At 38.5% G+C, this 18,100-nt stretch overlaps 1 protein-coding gene across 1 annotated transcript in view; it reads left to right on the top strand.

Moving 5' to 3' along the window:
- Positions 1–18,100, top strand: part of LOC131397315 (zinc finger protein 677-like) — a 308,052-nt gene that overhangs the window by 61,162 nt on the left and 228,790 nt on the right. The window contains 1 exon segment of the mRNA XM_058530110.1: positions 16,613–16,766. Coding sequence (XP_058386093.1) covers positions 16,613–16,766 — 154 coding nt within the window.

The following is an 18,100-nucleotide window of genomic DNA, read 5'->3' as shown; positions in this document are numbered from 1 at the left end:
AGAACAAAGACCTAGGGGAGGAATGGTGTTTGCCACTAAATGTGATGTGGAATGGAATAAAATTTCCATTTTATTAAAAGTTGCAGTGAAGAAGTTTAGAGTCTAAGAATTCTTTTAAAATTGGGGCTTCTAATACATTGGAGATGGTAGAAACATATATGATCATGTAACTTCAAACCAGATAAATTAAAATTTCCCTAGAATTAACTGGGCAGAGAAGTGAGAAGAATTTACTAAATTAAAAAGCCTATGTGGTGATCAATGAACAACATGAGAAGGAAAAATAATGGCTCTGTAGCAACTGGTCATGGATGGAGCTGGAGACAAAACAATATATTACACACCACAGGACACTGGAGACCAGATTTTGTCTTTTTACTTCAAATACTGAGAGGAATGGTAGTCAACTGAAGTATATGATTGTATGGGGTGGAGGGGAGGATAGTTAAAATACTCCCAGGTACAAATGGGCAGAATGAGCTGGGTGAGGCAAAGTGTACAGTGGAAGAAGGACAGAAGACTTTAATAAGAATTCAAGTCAGAGCTGATGAATTCCAGAGCCAGTTAAAAAAAGACAGGATTTTGGGATTTCTAGAAGTTAGAATATTCTCTATTAAGCAGTGATCCAAACTAGCCTTTTATGAAGACAGAATCTTCCAGATGGATTCTGTGTCCCCAACATGGGGCAACGAGTCTATTGTATTGAGGTGTTCATCATTCGTAGATATGCTGAGGAGGATCCATCCACAGGGAAGGCCATTGAATGGTTTTCTTTATGGAGTAGTGTTATTCCTTTGAAATATCCAATAGTACAAAATTTACAGAATTTTATATAAGGAGATAAAATGGCCAATCCCTCATAGTTAAAAAAAAATAATTAGAATCTCCTTTCAATTATTATCATATAAACACATGAAATTTATTAAGGATTCAACAATTTGGGAAATATAATGAATGAGTTTGATAAACATAAGTTCAACTTGTGCTATATGCCACAATTTTTAGCACATACAGAGCAATAAAAAAATCAAAGAACAAAGTAAGTTTTTAATACATATAAATATTTTAGAATGAGACATACTATATTTGTTCCCATCAAATAATAATTTTTATAAAGCTATACATTCATGAATATTAAAATACTTTTTGAAAGTTAGTCAATATTTCTAATGAAAGCTTAGAAGGTATTAGACTAAGAGACAGTGAAATGTTCCATTTCAATGTTGTGCATGCATTAATTCAAGAGTACTTGAGGGAAATGAGATAGCTACAGATTCCCATACCAGGAGATGTCCAGACAATCTATGAACAAGAGGGGCAACCAAAGAATTTTTTAAAATAAGAAACACAGGCTAAATGCAAGTAAAGCAGCATAATGTAATTTTTAAAAATTTTAACTAAATGATGTAGAGTATAATTAAAATTCAATAAAATAAAATTATTGATAAAATAGAGCTACTGTAATGTTGATATAAAATGAGAAAGGACATAAAGTTAACAATAAATAGTAGATAAATATGAACTTATTTGATAGAATAGAGATTTCTGAAGCCTCCAAGGACCAATATAATTGAATTCTCTAAAATATAGAACAACAAAAGTGAATTAAAAAGAATTATAACCCAGAAGACACTAAGTAACATTTAAATACTTTGAAACATTCTTGAAATTTTATGATGATTTTACAGAATCCTTTTCCCCTATTTTCAAGGTTCAGGGAATCTTCCTTCTTCAAAATCTAGTTTACAAACCAGGAAAAAAAAGAAAGCTAAGAAAATATTTTATGTGGCTATTATATCTTGTTCAATATTTGAGAGAAACCAGTGTAAATTATGAATTTTCATATAAAAATTAAAATAGCATGACTTAGACGGGTTTATTGCTGGAATACAAGACATACTAATAAGAGAATGTGTTCCAACATATTAAAATTAAATGAGAAAACCTTAAGTACTGAGTAGTTTTTACTCTTGTAAGTATTTTCTCACCAGTAAATAACTTAGAGAAAATACTGTACCAGAGACTATTTCAATTATTAGTGATCACTACACGTCAGGATATAAGAACAAAGGAATTTTTTTAATGAGCATATATGTATATAGGTTTGTTGAATATTTAAAATGTAGTTTTTATAAAATGCTTGAATGAAACCTTTCAGTTTCTTACATTTATATTACTTTAAACTTGCGCATTCTATTTCCTAAGGTGATAATATATTCTTTCCCTAATATGTTAATTGTCTTACTATGAAGCTAAGTCTTCAGATGAAAAGTGAGGATCTGAAGTCAAGTCTTCAGATGATATCTGGTTAACATCATGACTGCCACCTCATAAAAGCCAATGAGCTAGAACCATCCAGTCAAGTTGCTCTCAGCTTCCTGACTATCAGAAAGTGTGAGACAGTAGAAGCTGGTAGTTTTAAGTTACACAGTTTTGGGGTAATTTTAAACTTAATAACATATAACAAGTACACCTTCTGAGCCATCAATGCCACTTTTCAGAGCCATCCAGATAATACTCGCACAATCTAAAAATCCAAGAAGTACAAGGATGGAAACATTCTACATTCTCACTAACATATAAAACTAAAACAACACTGAAAGTCTAAAATGAGGAAACTATTATATAATCTGGTACATTCATATTCTTTAATATTAGAAAATATCTCCAGAAGAAAAGTACTCTTGATTAAGAATATCAACTGATATTTATGTAAAACATTAGTACAGAATAACAGTGTGCTGTATGGTATTATTATATACACTATCCTGAATATCCTTAGATGCATATAAAATAGTCTGGAAAGATACAGCTCACATAAACCCTAATAGAGGGCTTATGTTGTTACAAAATGAGTATGAAACAAGGAATAATCAATGAAACATATTATCATCCATGTTTTTTAACTGTTTTACCAAATGTGTCCCAATATGAATTGTGTATTTTATCAAGCACTGTGAATTTTCTTTTATGTTTCAGAGCATATTTCCTTAAACTCTTAACTCTGGCTATGTCAATAGGTTATTTACTATAATTGATTAGGCAAGAAAAAAAAGACTTTCACTTTCTACTTCGCAATTGTTTTCTTCACCTCCAACCAAATTGCATCATTAGAATATTAAAATAACAATTAATAAAAATTGTAATTTCATCATAAAAAAAGTGTGAGACAAGCTCGGAGCATGAGCATCTTGAGGGTCTCAGCCAAAAATCAGAGGACAAATGCCTGTCCAATATTTTGTACACTGGGAGTCATGATATTCTCAAACATCCCTCATGACAGCCTCACATGTGGCCATGTCCCCATCCTGGGGAATTAGAATCTCCAAACTGTAGCTCTTTTGTTCCACCAATGGAAACTATGCCCATAAACTGCTTCCTTCCTGTAAGGTTCCTTGATTTCTTTCACAGCAGAGATTCACCCAATTTCTGCTCTCAGCCTGGAGGGCCAGACAGATGTAGATAGGTGCCAGGTCTAGGTGGCACCCGGAGGAGGGGAGTCAGTTATTTCCAGGGAATGATGTGGGCATTGGCTCCTCTACACACACTACACTCCTGCAAGCCATCACACCAACCCTCATGAAGCCTCCTTCTAAACTCCTTTGTGTTTACCAAGAGCTGCACTTTCTCCTGATGAGGGCCTACATCTTTCATGAGGCAGTTTTCCTAACTACTGCACAGAGACTTCTTTTCTTGCAATAATATTGTCAATATTAAAAATAAAACAGCCAGTTATTGTACCATCAAAACGTATTTAGGAAGAGTCAGAAGAATTGCAGTTCGGGATATGTGCAATGCTATGTCAGACCATAGGCAAATCCAACAAACAAGGGAGAGAAATGTTATTTTGTAGAAAAAAAGGAGGAAATTGGGAAGGTTTTTTTTTTTGAATGTAAGTGCATTGGAGAAAAGCAAGAGTTTAGGGTAGTGATGGTTTCTCATCAGCTGAGGTGCTGGGGTAGTCAATTTCTCTTTGTGATGCAATGTACATTTCCTCCTGTAATTAATCATTATTTCATGTTGACAACTTCTGTTAGAGTCTGGAATTGACTATCTTCCTATTGATGACTTCTCTCTGTTGGGGTCTGCAAATGACTCTTTCCTGTAATTGACTTCAAGTGATACTGGGTGGGAGTTCTCCGTGATTGTATTTTCAAAGAAGTTTCCCTTGATTAAATTTCACATTTTCCCTTTTGATCAAGATCATTCTTCAGAAGCATTGATGATCAGGGTCACGTTGTCTGGGCATAGTGGTTTTGTCCATGTGTGCCAGGAAGGACCTTTCCTTGTAGTCACGTACCATGTTGGAGGGAAAGTAGAGTGGTTGGAAACCATTTAGGCCACATTTGAGTAACAATAACAGTCAGGAGAGAGAACTTGCAGGCACCTCTTATTCAAAATCTATAGTTGTCTGTGGTTGTAAGAATCAGAAATCATTTCAAATTGCTGACCTAACATCACCTTATTAGGTACATCATGTTTACAAACGCTTGACAGGCAATAGGTTCAAAGTTTCACAACAAGTATGCAATGCAGGATTAAGACTAGAATAAGCTCAGTTTGTATGATAGTTTTAAAGCAGGAGCCCAGACTCGAGGGTAACCAGATGTATAAATCAATAGACAGTGGTTATTGGGTGAAATTTGTTATGGCCAATGTGCTTGCTCTCTACTTTTCCAGAGGTGTCAATCCATGTGCAACAGGAGGGGCTTATTACTGCACAGACACTTCCCTGCTCAGCAAGTAGGTAATCGAAAGCTATATGGTTTCTAAAATTACCCTGGCCAATGAGTTAAGTGACTGTTGTTGGGTCACAACTACTTTGGCTGTGGAATCAGCCAATTCTTCTTGTGTTAGGGAGAGATTCCTGATCATTTGTTCATTGGCACTCACTCCAATCCTTGGGAAGAAAGCTTTTCCCACACATGCAAACCCAGAATCATGCACTCTTCCTCAAAGTTCTCATTTGAGGCAATTATAAGAACTTAGTGCAACTAGTCAAGGAGAGGCTTCTGATTGGTTATGCAGGGAAAACAGGGTGGTGAATACGGCAAGGGCACACTGTCCTTGTACTCTCCAGCTGTCAAAGCAATGAGATGCCCAGGCATAAAGGCTATTGTGGGAGCCTCCACATATGAAAATGTAACCAGGGGGTGTACATAAGGCTTCTGCATAAGTAATAATATCTATGGAATCATTCACTGGCAGAGAGGCATTACCACCACTCAACCAAGGCTCAGACATTGTGTTGTTACATATCCAGAGGTTCCCAAACTATGTGGGTATACCCACAAGTGCACAAATGATCTCATTTACATTGGCCATCCTACAGACCTCATCATACAAATAGTCATAAGATCTTGTCTTTCCCTCCAAAGTTTGGGTTAAATTAAAGCAAGAAATGATATTAGGTGGGATTGGTACCCTGACTTTAGAAAATGGGCCTAGAGAATGATTCAAACGTATAAGGGCATCTAGAATCCCAGTGAATTTCTGATAGGGTGAACTAAAGTGTCATTATTATCCTCAAGGGACGAAGGTTTCTGAAGGCAAATCCAATCATCAGAGAGGTTTCCCCCTTTTTTGATGGTTTGGAAATATGGACAAGAGTGTCATCCTTTCATAGAGGGGAGGGGGGAAACAAAGTGAGAGAGAGCAGTGAAAGGAAAGTAGACAGGCCTGGTGCAGACATCATGGGACAGCTGTCTGCCTCAGATGTTGGCTGCTTCTCTTCCTAGTCAATTTGATGTGGAGGTCCCCAGCATTTGTATAGGACTAGATGTCAGGTAGAGCCATTTTTAGCTGTGAGCTGTGTATCCCAGGCATGAATCCCTGAAGTTTGACTGCTATCTGTCTAATGAGAGGGCCTAGTATAGTCCCTTCCAAGGACATTTCAAGAGAAGTATAAATGAGAATGAGAAACGTTTGGAGTATCCTAGTCAGACATTTAAGGAAACTAGAACTTAGGATCCAGTCTGGCTTACAGGTATATCAAAGCCTAAACACAATAAATAGGAGTAGAATTTAATATCTACAAAGGTGAAAAGATCATTTCTCTTTCCACAATTATCTCCACTTTTATTAAAGATAATCGTAGTAAAACTAATCGGTTTCTATAAAACTTGACCAGATTGATATAAATGCAGCATAAATAGTGATTGATCATATAAACTCTTCTTTAAGATTACTGTGCTGAAACTTTGTAAGCAAAGTACTAGGCTGTTTTTTCCAAGCATTTCCTTAAGACTGTCTGGTCATTTCCGAGTCTGTACATCTTTCTTGAATATTCTAGTCATAGCCTCAGTTGTAGCCAATATTTCCAATTGTGTCTTCCTGCAAGGGGAACAGACCTTGACTGATGCAAATACGTATACTATCTTGAAAAGAACACGCCAGAGTTTTCAAATTCTGGAAGGATAGGGTAGAGAGAAAAAGATAAATGTTTCAACCCTTGTTGCAAGGATACTATTTTACTATATTGCGATAAGTTATAGACAGCTTTAAAGGGAGGACAAAACATGGCCCTTGACATCTGGAAAACAAAACATAAAAGCACTCAGTGCTCCACTCGAGTTCCAGAAATTTCCACCCAGTTCAATGTTATGATCTTAAAGTTATCAAAACCTGTATTCCAGATTAGTTGTCAAAGTCTTTTTCATGAATCTCTGTGAAAATAATACATATTTGTAAAAGTATAAGAGTAGAAGAAACACTGTCTATAGCTGACAAAAGACCTTTAAAAAAGCCAATGGTAAATGCAACTGACAAGGAAATTTGGGTATTTTTGTGTCTTACATTTTAGATAGTAACTAGAATTACAGGTAATAACATTATATTAGGACATATTAGATGTTTAGGAATTTCATACAATTTCTAGAATACTTTTTAGTAACAATCTCCCATACATTCTAACCTGAAAGGGTTTATTATTGCTTATTCAGCCATGCTTCTCATGTAATTTAACATACCAAATAAGCCTAATTAGTGTAACATCTCTCTTTTTGTAAGGAAAGGAAACAAAGTTTTGCGCTTTCTCAGATGCCCTCAGGAAAATCCCAAAGTTACATCCAGGTTGAAGCCTTCATTTAGAATTTGTATATTTTGGGAAGCTTATCAAAAATTTCAAATGATTTGGACACTTGATCAAATAGGATCACAGATCATTATGAAATAATACCTATGTATCTATTTGACCAAAGTAAAAATAAAAGGTTTCAAAGGCAAATACAAAAAATTACATGGTTGTAAGGAAAACTTAAATCTTTTAATACTAAGAAGACTCAGTTCTCTTAAGTAATTAAAACTTGACATAAACAATATAGGAAATTATTTTGATAAAACACAAAATCTCTGTTTTCTACACATATTACCTAACGGTACAGAAGGTTTTACAATCTGTTATTAAAAGCAGACCAATAGCCTATGGAAACCTTGTACTTTCAAGAGAAAAGGCAATTTTTAATTTTGCATTAGCTTATTTAGGTATTAAAACTCACTATAAAACATTTATTTTAATCTTAGGCAGCTTTACCACATATTAAAAGTCCTTACCCAGGGCTGGCCCCATGGCCTAGTGGTTAAGTTCAGCAAGCTCTGCTTTGGAGGCCCAGGTTCACGAGTTTGGATCCCAGGTGCGGACCTACACCACTAATTCCTCATGCTGTGGTGGTGACCCACATATAAAATAGAGGAAGATTGGCACAATCTTCCTCAAGCAAAAAGAGGAAGATTGGAAACAGATGTTTGTTCAGGGCCAATCTTCCTCATGAAAGGAAAAAAAATTCTGTTCCCAAGATTCCTTCCAACAAACTTTCTACAATTTTTTTCATTTAGATTTTTTCCTATGTTTTCCTCTTTCCCATTTAGAAGTATCCAGCATCTCTTTGGGACAAAATTACTTTATTTTCCCTCAACAAAATGCATTTCCAATCCTTCTACATTCTTTTATCAAAATATCCTACTTTTCTTGCATACAGAGATGTTTCCCTGATTGTTACATATATTGATTAGAATTCTTAACTCTTAGAATCCTTAATTCCTAGTGAAGACCTAAGGAATAAGCAATTGTGAACTATATTAGCATTTTGTGGCTTGGCCAAGTTATAAATCCCTTTTATAAATTTCCAGAAACGTATGCCTTTTCTCACTGAAAATTTCTCAGCATGACATAAAACATGTTCACTAGCTGACTCAAATATCTTTAGCTTCTCTGCAATAGGAAGCCAAAAGTAGATAAACCTATGTTCAGTAATTAACGTCCATCTTATTTGGAAATGATTTAGATATTCAATGACCTATCATTTAGTTTACCTTAGTATAAACTTTGATGTTATTTGCACTTACTTAACTTGTTTTTAACAATCATGCTTCAATTTGACATTAAATAGGCAAACATCATCTTATGTTCCTTTTTTGCTAGTAGAGATAAAATGAGCTTAAGAAATCCATATGGAATGAAAGTTGTATTGTCAGCATCATATTGAGCATTGATAACTCTAAAAACATGCCTTTTTCAATTAAACCAACAACCTTAAGCTAGCTTTTATGTACTAAAAATTAATCCTAGATCAAATAAACAAAAAAATTGGGTTAATTTCCATTGTATTTCTGAAGTTTAGGAATATTTAATTTATAAACACTTAATTTCAAGCCAATTAAATAGAGCTCTTTTACAAATCAATCTTACCATCTACAGGTAGAAAAAATCATATATATACATAGACATATACAACATAAACATAGACACAGAGACCTTCTAGCTTTTGTTTTAAGAATTTCAGCCACGTCTCAGATACACACTTCAAAGGAATAGTTGTCTCCAAATTGCATTTCTGGAAAATCAACTAAGTTAAGGTTACTTGCTCAGATGGACAAAGTTTCAGTGCTAGAGGTGGTACAGAAGGGAAGGAGGAAGATGGCACCAGAGGTGAGTCCTGAGCGTAAAAAAAAAAAAAAACAGGAGAAGGGAGAGGCAGGCCTCAGAAGCCATTTTGTGTTCCCTCAGCTTTTTAGTTGTTTTTGGTAATTTAAATATGGTATCTTGTAGTGAGGCAGTTGTAGAATCTTGTGCACATTTGGAAGCCTCAAGGTCCCAATTAAAATAAACATACCATTCACTTTGCTTCATTTTGGAGCTGTGGTCTTCCAATTTGGTTTTAAGAAAAATGAGTTTGGACAGATCTAAAGTTCCCTATGATGGCCATTGTAATTTCAGACTACTCTTGGTCAGTTTGGCTCACTTAGTTAAAAATGAACATGTAGCAGGCCCAAAGTTCTCAAACAGTAAGGGCCCCTGAAGACGGTTTTCCCTCGGAACATTTAGATGAATGGGATGGATGCCATTTCTGACATCTCCTCTGAAACCCAAGAAAGTTACTAGAGTCCTAACCCTGATCCTTGAAGGAATCTGAAAAGAAAAGAATGTTGCTGGATTCCCAGCCTTGATTCCAAAAGGAATGTGAAAACCAAAGAAAACTCCTGGATTTTCAGCAAGCATAAATCCCAAAAGGAACTGAGCTACCTTCAGAAAACAACTGAATTCTCACTAAAGTGACTTCTTGAACCGAAGAAGGGAGCTTTCAGCCGGGAGGCCAAAGTCTCTTTCTGGATAGGACAAGCCTTCTCCTTATCCCAAATAAAGTTAGAAAGTTCAGAGTGCAGACAGAGCAGAGCTCAAAGTACAAGAGAAGACTCACCAAAAGGAAAGTAGGCAGTGACTCATGGAAGCAATGAGCACAAGGGGCTTGATATGGATACCTCGCTAGATTCCAAGGGTTGCCGTCTCCTGGGGGTCACCTCCTTCGTATCCCACTTCAGATACCATATATATGAACGCTAAAAATAAAACAACCAGTTATTTTACCAACAAAACGAGTTTATTCAGGATTTGCCAAAGAATTGCAATTCAGAATGTGCAGGCTGTGGAGATCCATGGGGAAATTCAACAAATGAGAGAGAAATATTATTTTATAGAGAAAAAGGAGGAAATTGGGAGGAGTAGTTTTGAATGCAAGTCCACTGGAGCAAAGCAAGAGTTCAGGGCAGTGATCATTTCTCATGGGCCAAGTTGCTGGCATAGTCAATTTCTGTTTGGGATGCAATGTATATTTCTTTCCATAATTAATGATTCTTTCCTGTTGATGACTTCTGTTGGAATCTGTAATTGACTATCTTCCTGTTGATGACATCTTTCTGATGGAGTCTGTAATTGATAATCTTTCCTGTTATTGACTTCAGGCGGTACTGCATGGGAGCTTCCCCTTCTGGCCTCCTGATTCCATTTTAAATGCAATTTCCCTTAATTAATTATCACAATATTAATAAAAATATAAGTAGAGGAATTTAGGCTAAAATGCAATCTCACATTTTTCACTCCTCATCTCTTACCAGATATAATTCCCACCCAGGAAAAGGAGAGCCAATGAGGTGGCAGCTAGGCCTTGATTTACTCAGACACCATCTTATGGGCTCAGCTTCTCTTGGGGAGCATGGGAGCTTCAACCAAGAAGTTTCCTGTCAACTTCAAGAGAAATCACTTCAGCTGGTCAGGAAAATTACCAAGCACATGTTATGTGTTAATACCAGAGTAGAATATTGGATAAAAAATGTGGATTAGGGGCCCCCATCTAAGGCAAGGTGACTGAAGAAAATCTAGATGGAGAGTTCAGATATCAGCACCTCTTGACCCCAAATGGTTTAGTCCCCACTCTTTCATGGAGATCCACTTCAAAGTCAGTCTGCATGGAGGGACCAGAGCTCAGGGGAAGTGAGCTCAGCACAGGGAGCCTGGGGAGATAGAGAGACAAGAGAAGGATTGCTTCTGTTTTCTTCCCCAAGAGAAATTTATCTTCCAAAGTTTCAATCTATTTGAGCCCATCATTTAATTATTAAAAAAATAAGTAAATAAAACCTCAGTAAAATAATAGAGGGAAAAAATCCTTAAAAGTTTGAGAAACTTTTATTCGTTATGGGGAAAATGGAAGAGTGCTATTTATTGAAAATAACCTTTGAGAAATTTCTGGAACATGTACAGTTGTGATCTGGTCGAAACAAAATCCAGTCAGCTCCACCTTCAGAATATCCACAGGGATCAGAAACGGAGCTATTAACTCAAATATTTAAAATTAAAAATTATTATAGGTGTAAATGATGCTATTGCAAATGTGATAAACTAGAAATACTATTTGGATGTATTATTTACTAAGGGAATAGACATCCTTATCAAATGTCTCTGGAAATATTTCAAAATTGATATTTCATTAGTTAAAAGCAAACCCAAATATCTCCAAAAGAGTCCACCTTTTACAAGCCTCACTATTTGCATATGACATAACACGTTCAGAAACAGAAAAAAAAAGAGGTTAAAATAGCTGATTTATCTAACATAATTTTAAGTTGAAAATAATGTTCCAAATAAATGAGAAGAAAAATTTTAAAAATTGAAATTGCAATTATATTAATGACCAGCCAAATACAGGATGTCAACTAGGACCTCTGAAACGTATGTGTATTATAAATTCATCTGAAGAGGTGTGGATTATTATAACAAATTTAAAGAAAGAAAAATTAATTTCTATCCATACAAGAAGAAATTTTTGTTCTTTTAAAACAACCTGTCAGCCCTCCATCCCCACAGCCCAGGGCCTGGCCCCATAAAGCCCAGGGTTGTGTCTCTGCCTCCCGAATGAATGGGGAACAGAAAGGGAAATTACACTGCGCTGGGGTTACTACAAAATCGCACACTTCGCGAAGGCACAGTTTGCATTTCATGTCACATTCTAGTTTCCCTCAGCTACACGGACAATTCCCGTTTTGCTTAAAGAAGTTGTAACTGTCCTGCGTCTCAGATGTTCCTGCATCCACCGCCCCCCACAGCCTCCCGCCCCGCCCCCACAGGGCCCAGCGCTCCTGCCGCCTCCTCACAGGACAGGCGGCTCCATCCGCGCGTCAAAAAGCTTTCACCTGATTCTTTGTCAATTTCTTAAGAGGAAGTATCTCGGCTTCCAGGATAAGTGGCCGACACACGTGTAATTCTGTAGGAAGCCCGGCTGCAAAGGACACCAGACAGATTCCAAGGAACCCGTAAAGCAGAGGCTTGGACGCTACGGGGCAGGAAGACAAACACACAGGAAAACCTGACAGGCAGGGCAGAAGGCCAGACACCGCGCCCAGCCCCGCCCCTAGGTCACCAGAGCCCCACGCGCCTCTGTGATCGCCCCGCCCTGTCGGCCCCGCCCCGATACGCATGCGCGGTTTCCTGGAGACGGAAGTAGATCGCGTGGAACGACCTACGAGCTCGGATGAGTGAGTCTGTTTCTGGTTCGTACCTGCGCTTCGTGATCCTCAGGCCCCGCCCCTCGCAACCCGGTTTCGAGGTCGCCCCCTAAGGTAAAATCCCTGAACCCGGTCGGCCCTCTCGCTGTGAGTTTGTCCCTTTGGCGGCGTTGCCGCAGATGCCCTGAGTTCTGCGGCTCCGTGCGGTCCGGGAGTCTGCGTCCGTTTCCCGTTAGAATCTCTCTAAGGCAGGTGCTGGCGCAACCTTTCTGCCTTCGGTCTGCATAGACACCGACCGCCCTCCGCGTCGTTTTCCTGCTCAGAACCTTTCCCTGACGCCCCACTCCCTTCCCCACTCCCCACCACGTGGTCAAGTCCTCACTCAGGAGGTGGTTACGTGCCCTTCGCCCCTCTCCAGGGAGAGCAGAGGGGAACAGAGATGGGGAGAAAGAGGCAGAAATACATGGAGTTAGAGGCCCCCAGAAAGTTGAGGGAGAAAGAAGACAGAAGCTGAAAAAGAGAGGAGCCAACACTCTGTAGGAGGAGGAATAGAGAGGGAGGGAGACAAAAGGATGAGGAGAAACAGGGAGAAACACAGAAATGGACAAAGGAGAGGAGAGAACCAGAAGGACAGAGAGAGAGACAAATACACAGAGCAAAGCACACAGTGGTCGAGAAAGTTTTGGACCCAAACCCACGGCGACTATTTTGATTGGATATGGGGTATTAAGTTGTGAAGTAGAACTGACTTGGGCCTCTATAATCTAATTGAAGATTTGTTGAACTGCTAAAATTATGCAGAAGGCAATGTGAGTTACAAAACCAGGTTTATGAGACATCTGCGTTTTCTAATTATTGCGTCAGAGTATAATTCAATTTGCAGCCCCTATTCACCCTGAGGGCAGAGATTTAGCTCAGTCCATTCCAGGTCACCATCATCCCTTTCAAGAAATGGGGGAGGACTTTCTGTCCCTGTGGCTCATATCATTCTTTTCTAAGTTTGATGTATCCTCACACTTGTTTTAACTTAAGTATTTTTTTAATTTCCAAATTATTTTCCCTCTTAATTTTATTGTTCAGAGAATGAGGTGTCTATGCCTTCTACGCTGTCATATATTGGAACTATTCTTTGATGTCTGTAAATAACTGTAGTATTTCACTACGCATCTGGTAAGGATGTTGGTAGTCTTTTAACACAAAAAAACCTAGTTTAACCAGTTAGTTTAAAAATGAACAAGTTATGTCTTCCCTAAAGTGATCTGTTAAAGTAGTGACTTCTGAGCTGAAGTCTGCAACTACATACATGTTCCTCTCGAGTCCCCTTTGTCCTTTCTGTGCAGATGTTGAAGGATGGGCTGGATGGATGGGGAACTTTGTTCCAGTAGAGCCTATGTGTCCATGATGAACAGATTGCTCAGAGCCCATCTCCCAGTGACCCTCTTTCATGTTTTCTAAGACTAATAACTATTTGTACCTTAATTTTTTAAATACTTTTCTGGAAAAGAGGAATTAAATGCCTGGGTTTGATTAAACCCATGAAAGAGAATCTTCTCTTGCTCAGGAATGTGAAATGTGATCTTGAACAGACCTTTTCTACTGCCCAATCCAGGCGACCACTTACACCCTGTTATGCTCACTGAACTCAGACCTCTTCAGGGTAACTTGGTAAACTTTCTCCCCCTCAGAGCCCCAGTGCACCCACTTATAACATGGAGATAATAGAGTAGACCAGGAATTCTGAGTCTGAGCAAATGGGATCCCTGAAATGATTTTCAAAATTTAGTGTATGTCTGCATTTGGCAGTTGTTTGGGAGAGGGTGCCTCATTAGAATTTTCAATGTGTCCCAGTCCTCCTAAACTAATGAAAACCACTAAAAAAGAGGCAGGGGCAGAGGCTCAGAGACAGACATGCCTCTCTTTCAGCTTCACTCTCCTTCTCTGTGTTCTATGGGTAAATGTTAAGTTTGATTGTGTCATCTCCTGGCAATAAGGCCTCTGATTGTTTCCCATCACCCTCAGGACAAAAATCTAAACTCCTCAGTATATCTACAGCAGGGAGCTCTGGAGTTAAGTAGCCCTTCAGAGTTGGTCTAAATTGAGGGAAGACACAGAATTCCATATCCTGAATTAACCATTAATTGGATATGGGCTGCCTTGGGAGGAGCCAAAATTTTGGATAAGGCAGTTTCCTTACACTTCATGTGAAGTGGACAAACGACAATACAGTTGCAGCAGTGTGTGTGGGTGTCAGTAGGAAGATTGGGCTTTCTAGAGAAACGGGTGAAAGACTCAGTTATTGGTCTCTGTGTGGAGTTTACATTCCCTGCATCCCTCCTATTACAGTGGTCAGCAAAGGGCCATCTGTCCCCTGTATTGAGGTTCTCCCTATGTCTATACTTGTGGCAGAGGAAGGGGATATGTTGATTCTAAGCACTGAACAACATGTTTTTTTCATATAGGATAATTTAACCTGAGAGTCTCAGAGGAAGAGGAAAGAAAGAAAGAATGGCTCTTTCCAAGATAAAAGTCACATTTTTAGTTGGTTGTTCTGTTCTCTCCTTCCTAAATTGCCATATGTTGTACCTGCCAATCTTCTCTGTCTCTGAAGGGTCCTACCTAAAGGGTTGACTTAGTGTTATTTAGCTGACGGTACTCTTCAAAGTACTATCCAGATTCAGTGGAATCCCCACCAAAATCCCAACAGCCTTTTTTGCACAAATAGGAAACCTAGTTTTAGAATTCACATTGAATTGGTAAGGACCCCAAATAACCAAAATAATGGTGAAAAAGAACAAAGTCAAAGAACTAAAATTCCCAATGCCAAACTTTACTACAAACCTAGAGTAATCAAAACTGTGTGTTCCAGTGTGAGGGTAGAAATACAAATCAGAGCAATAGAACTGAGAGGCCACAAATAAACTCACACATCTAAAATCAGTTCCTTCTTTACAAAGGTGCCAAATACTTTCACTGAGAAAAGAATAGTCTCTTAAGAGGTGCTGAGACAACTGCTGATCCACATGAAAGAGAGTAAAATTGAACCTCTACCTTTCCCCATATAAAAAAATTCAAAATGAACAAAAGAGTAAATGTAAGACCTAAAACTGTAATACTCTGATGAAAACGTAGTGATAATTCTTCATGACTTTGGATTTGGCAGTGGACTTTTAGATATGACACCAAAAGCAAAGAGAGAAAGACAAAACAAATTGGTCTCCATCAAAATTAAAACTTATGAGCATTGAAGGGCACTATCACATATGTGAAACACAGTCTACCAAATGGGAGAAAATGTTCGCAAATCACAGATCTAGTCAGGGTCTAGTATCCAGAATATATGAAGAATTCCTACAACTCAACCAAAATTCAAAGAGCTCAATTAAAAAATGGTCAAAGGACTTGACATTTCTCCATAAAAGATACACAGTGGCCAACAAGCAGATGAAGAGATGGTCAATGAAATTAGTCATCAGGAAAATGCAGCATCGAAACCACAATGAAATACCATTTCACAAGCACTACAATGAATACACTAAATGAGAAAATGGCAAGTGTTGGTAAAGATGTGGAGAAATTAGAATCCTGATACATTGCTGGAAAATGGTGTCACTACTATGGAATACAGTGTGGCAGGTCCTTAAAAAATTAAACTGTGTAACTGGTAATTCCACTTCTATGTACATAGGCAAAAGAATTGAAAACAGATATTCAAACACATGTTCATAGCAGCATGATTCACATTAGCCAGAATGTGGTGATAACTCAAATGTCCATGAAAGGATGAGTGAATAAATAAAACGTGGTATAGTCATACAATGAAATTATTGAGCCATAAAAAAGGAATGTAGTCCTGACACATACTAGACCATGGATGAACCAAAAGTACTATTCTTAGTGAAAGAAGCTGACACCAAAAGTCACACGTTTCATACCATTCCAGTGATATGAAAATATCTAAAATAGGTAAATCTATAGAGACAGAAAGCATTAGTGTTTACTGGGGACTTGGGGGAGAGGGAAGTGGGAAGGAACTGCTTAATAGGTGATGAATTTACTTTGGGATGATAAAGCTTTTGAACTAGATAGAGGTAATGTTTGTACAACATTGCGAATGTACTAAATTCCACTGAGTTGTAGTTTAAAATGGCTAACTTTATGTGAGTTGCACCTCAGTTAAAAGAAAATTAGAGAATTATTTCTTGCTCAAAATTTTCTTACATATTTCACTGAGCACATTTGCTCCAGCTAGGTCAATCCTTACACATCTCTGCTTGTCCCATTTTGTGTCAAGATAAGAACTCTGTCCCTGTTGACATGGTGAAATGTGCTTTCCTTTCAGGGACGGTTGACCTTCAGGGATGTGGCCATTGAATTCTCTCGGGAGGAGTGGGAATGCCTGGACCCTGCTCAGAGGGCCTTGTACAGGGACGTGATGTTGGAGAACTACAGGAACCTGCTCTCCCTGGGTGAGGATAACTTCCCTTCTGAAATTGGTAACTACTGCTGTATATCTTTGCGTTTTCCCTTGTGAGTCTCTTGGGAGCCCCTGACTTGCTTGTCGGAGTTCCAAATCCCTGTTCTTGAGAGAGTGATTGAACCTGTTTTGGTTCAGAATGGAAAGGCTTCCTAATGTGGCACATGGACTGTAACTTCTCTTTTTTTCAGAAGTTCTGCATATCTCATGTGTGATTAGTTGTGGTTGGAGAACAACAATAGTCAGAACCTTATGGCAAATTTTTAAAAATATCTGACTCTAGTTTTCCTGTTGTGCTTTTGATTCAGTAGTTCTTGGGAGAGAGCTAGATGCCTGCATACCTTTTTTTTTTTTTTTTTTACTTGAGGAAGATTAGCCCTGAGTTAACATCTGTGCCACTCTTTCCCTTTTTTGCATATTGGTCACTGGCACAGCATGGCTGATGAGTGGTGTCGGTCTGCGCCTGGATCAGAACCCGTGAACCTCAGCTGCCAAAGTGGAGCACGCCAAACTTAACCACTATGCCACCAGGCCATCCCCAGATGCCCACATACTTAAAATAACCCCTTAGCATTCAGGATTCAGTCAGTTGACTGATTTTTGAAATACTTCTCTAGACCCATCTGTAATGTTCTCTCTTCTTAGCTGAACAAAGAGCTTGGAATTTGTTCTGGAAAAACAAAGCATATCATGTTCTCTTTTTCTTTTAAGTTTAAATCGTTTAAGTTTAAGTTAAATCTGGATAGTAAAGGGAAAGTAGGAAAGAATGCAGACTTACTGCTGCTATTGAAATGTGTAAATGTTTAAAATTGCACTCTATGTTGATGCTCCAGCTCAGACAGAGGCAGGCAAAAGCTTTATCATGATGTACAATTCTCTGTTATCCCTTGGTTTGAGGGAGACCAAGATGGCTGTCTCTATGGTGTCCTCTTTCCCCTTCATCCATAGAGATCAGGGCTGAGGCCTCTGTGGTCCTGACCCCAGGAACTATTCACTTTCCATTCACTTCTTATATCCTTGGGAGAACTTCTCAGGAGATGGACCAGAAAACAGCTGCTCTTCCATTGTCTCTGGGGTTCTTTGGAACTCCCTGGGCTGTGTCAGGCCCTGTCTGCCCGTTCAGGCCCCTCACCTCTCTTTTTGCCACATGTGTGTAAAGAGGAATGTGATTTGAGGTTGTTAAAGAGATTTTATAATTTGAGATTGTTTGATATTGTAACTGAGCAGTAATGTAAAGACTAGACACTGAGATCCTCTCTTTGGTCCCCATTGCTACGTGGGAGTATATCTCAGTCTTTCAGGTGATCACCCCACAGCCTGTAGGCATAACACACAGCCCCTTCTCAAGACTGC

Source organism: Diceros bicornis, chromosome 34 (assembly GCF_020826845.1).
Source record: "Diceros bicornis minor isolate mBicDic1 chromosome 34, mDicBic1.mat.cur, whole genome shotgun sequence".
In the NCBI taxonomy this organism is placed as follows: domain Eukaryota; kingdom Metazoa; phylum Chordata; class Mammalia; order Perissodactyla; family Rhinocerotidae; genus Diceros; species Diceros bicornis.
The sequence above is the reverse complement of the archived record's forward strand: the minus strand, read 5'-3'. Positions and strand labels throughout refer to the sequence as shown.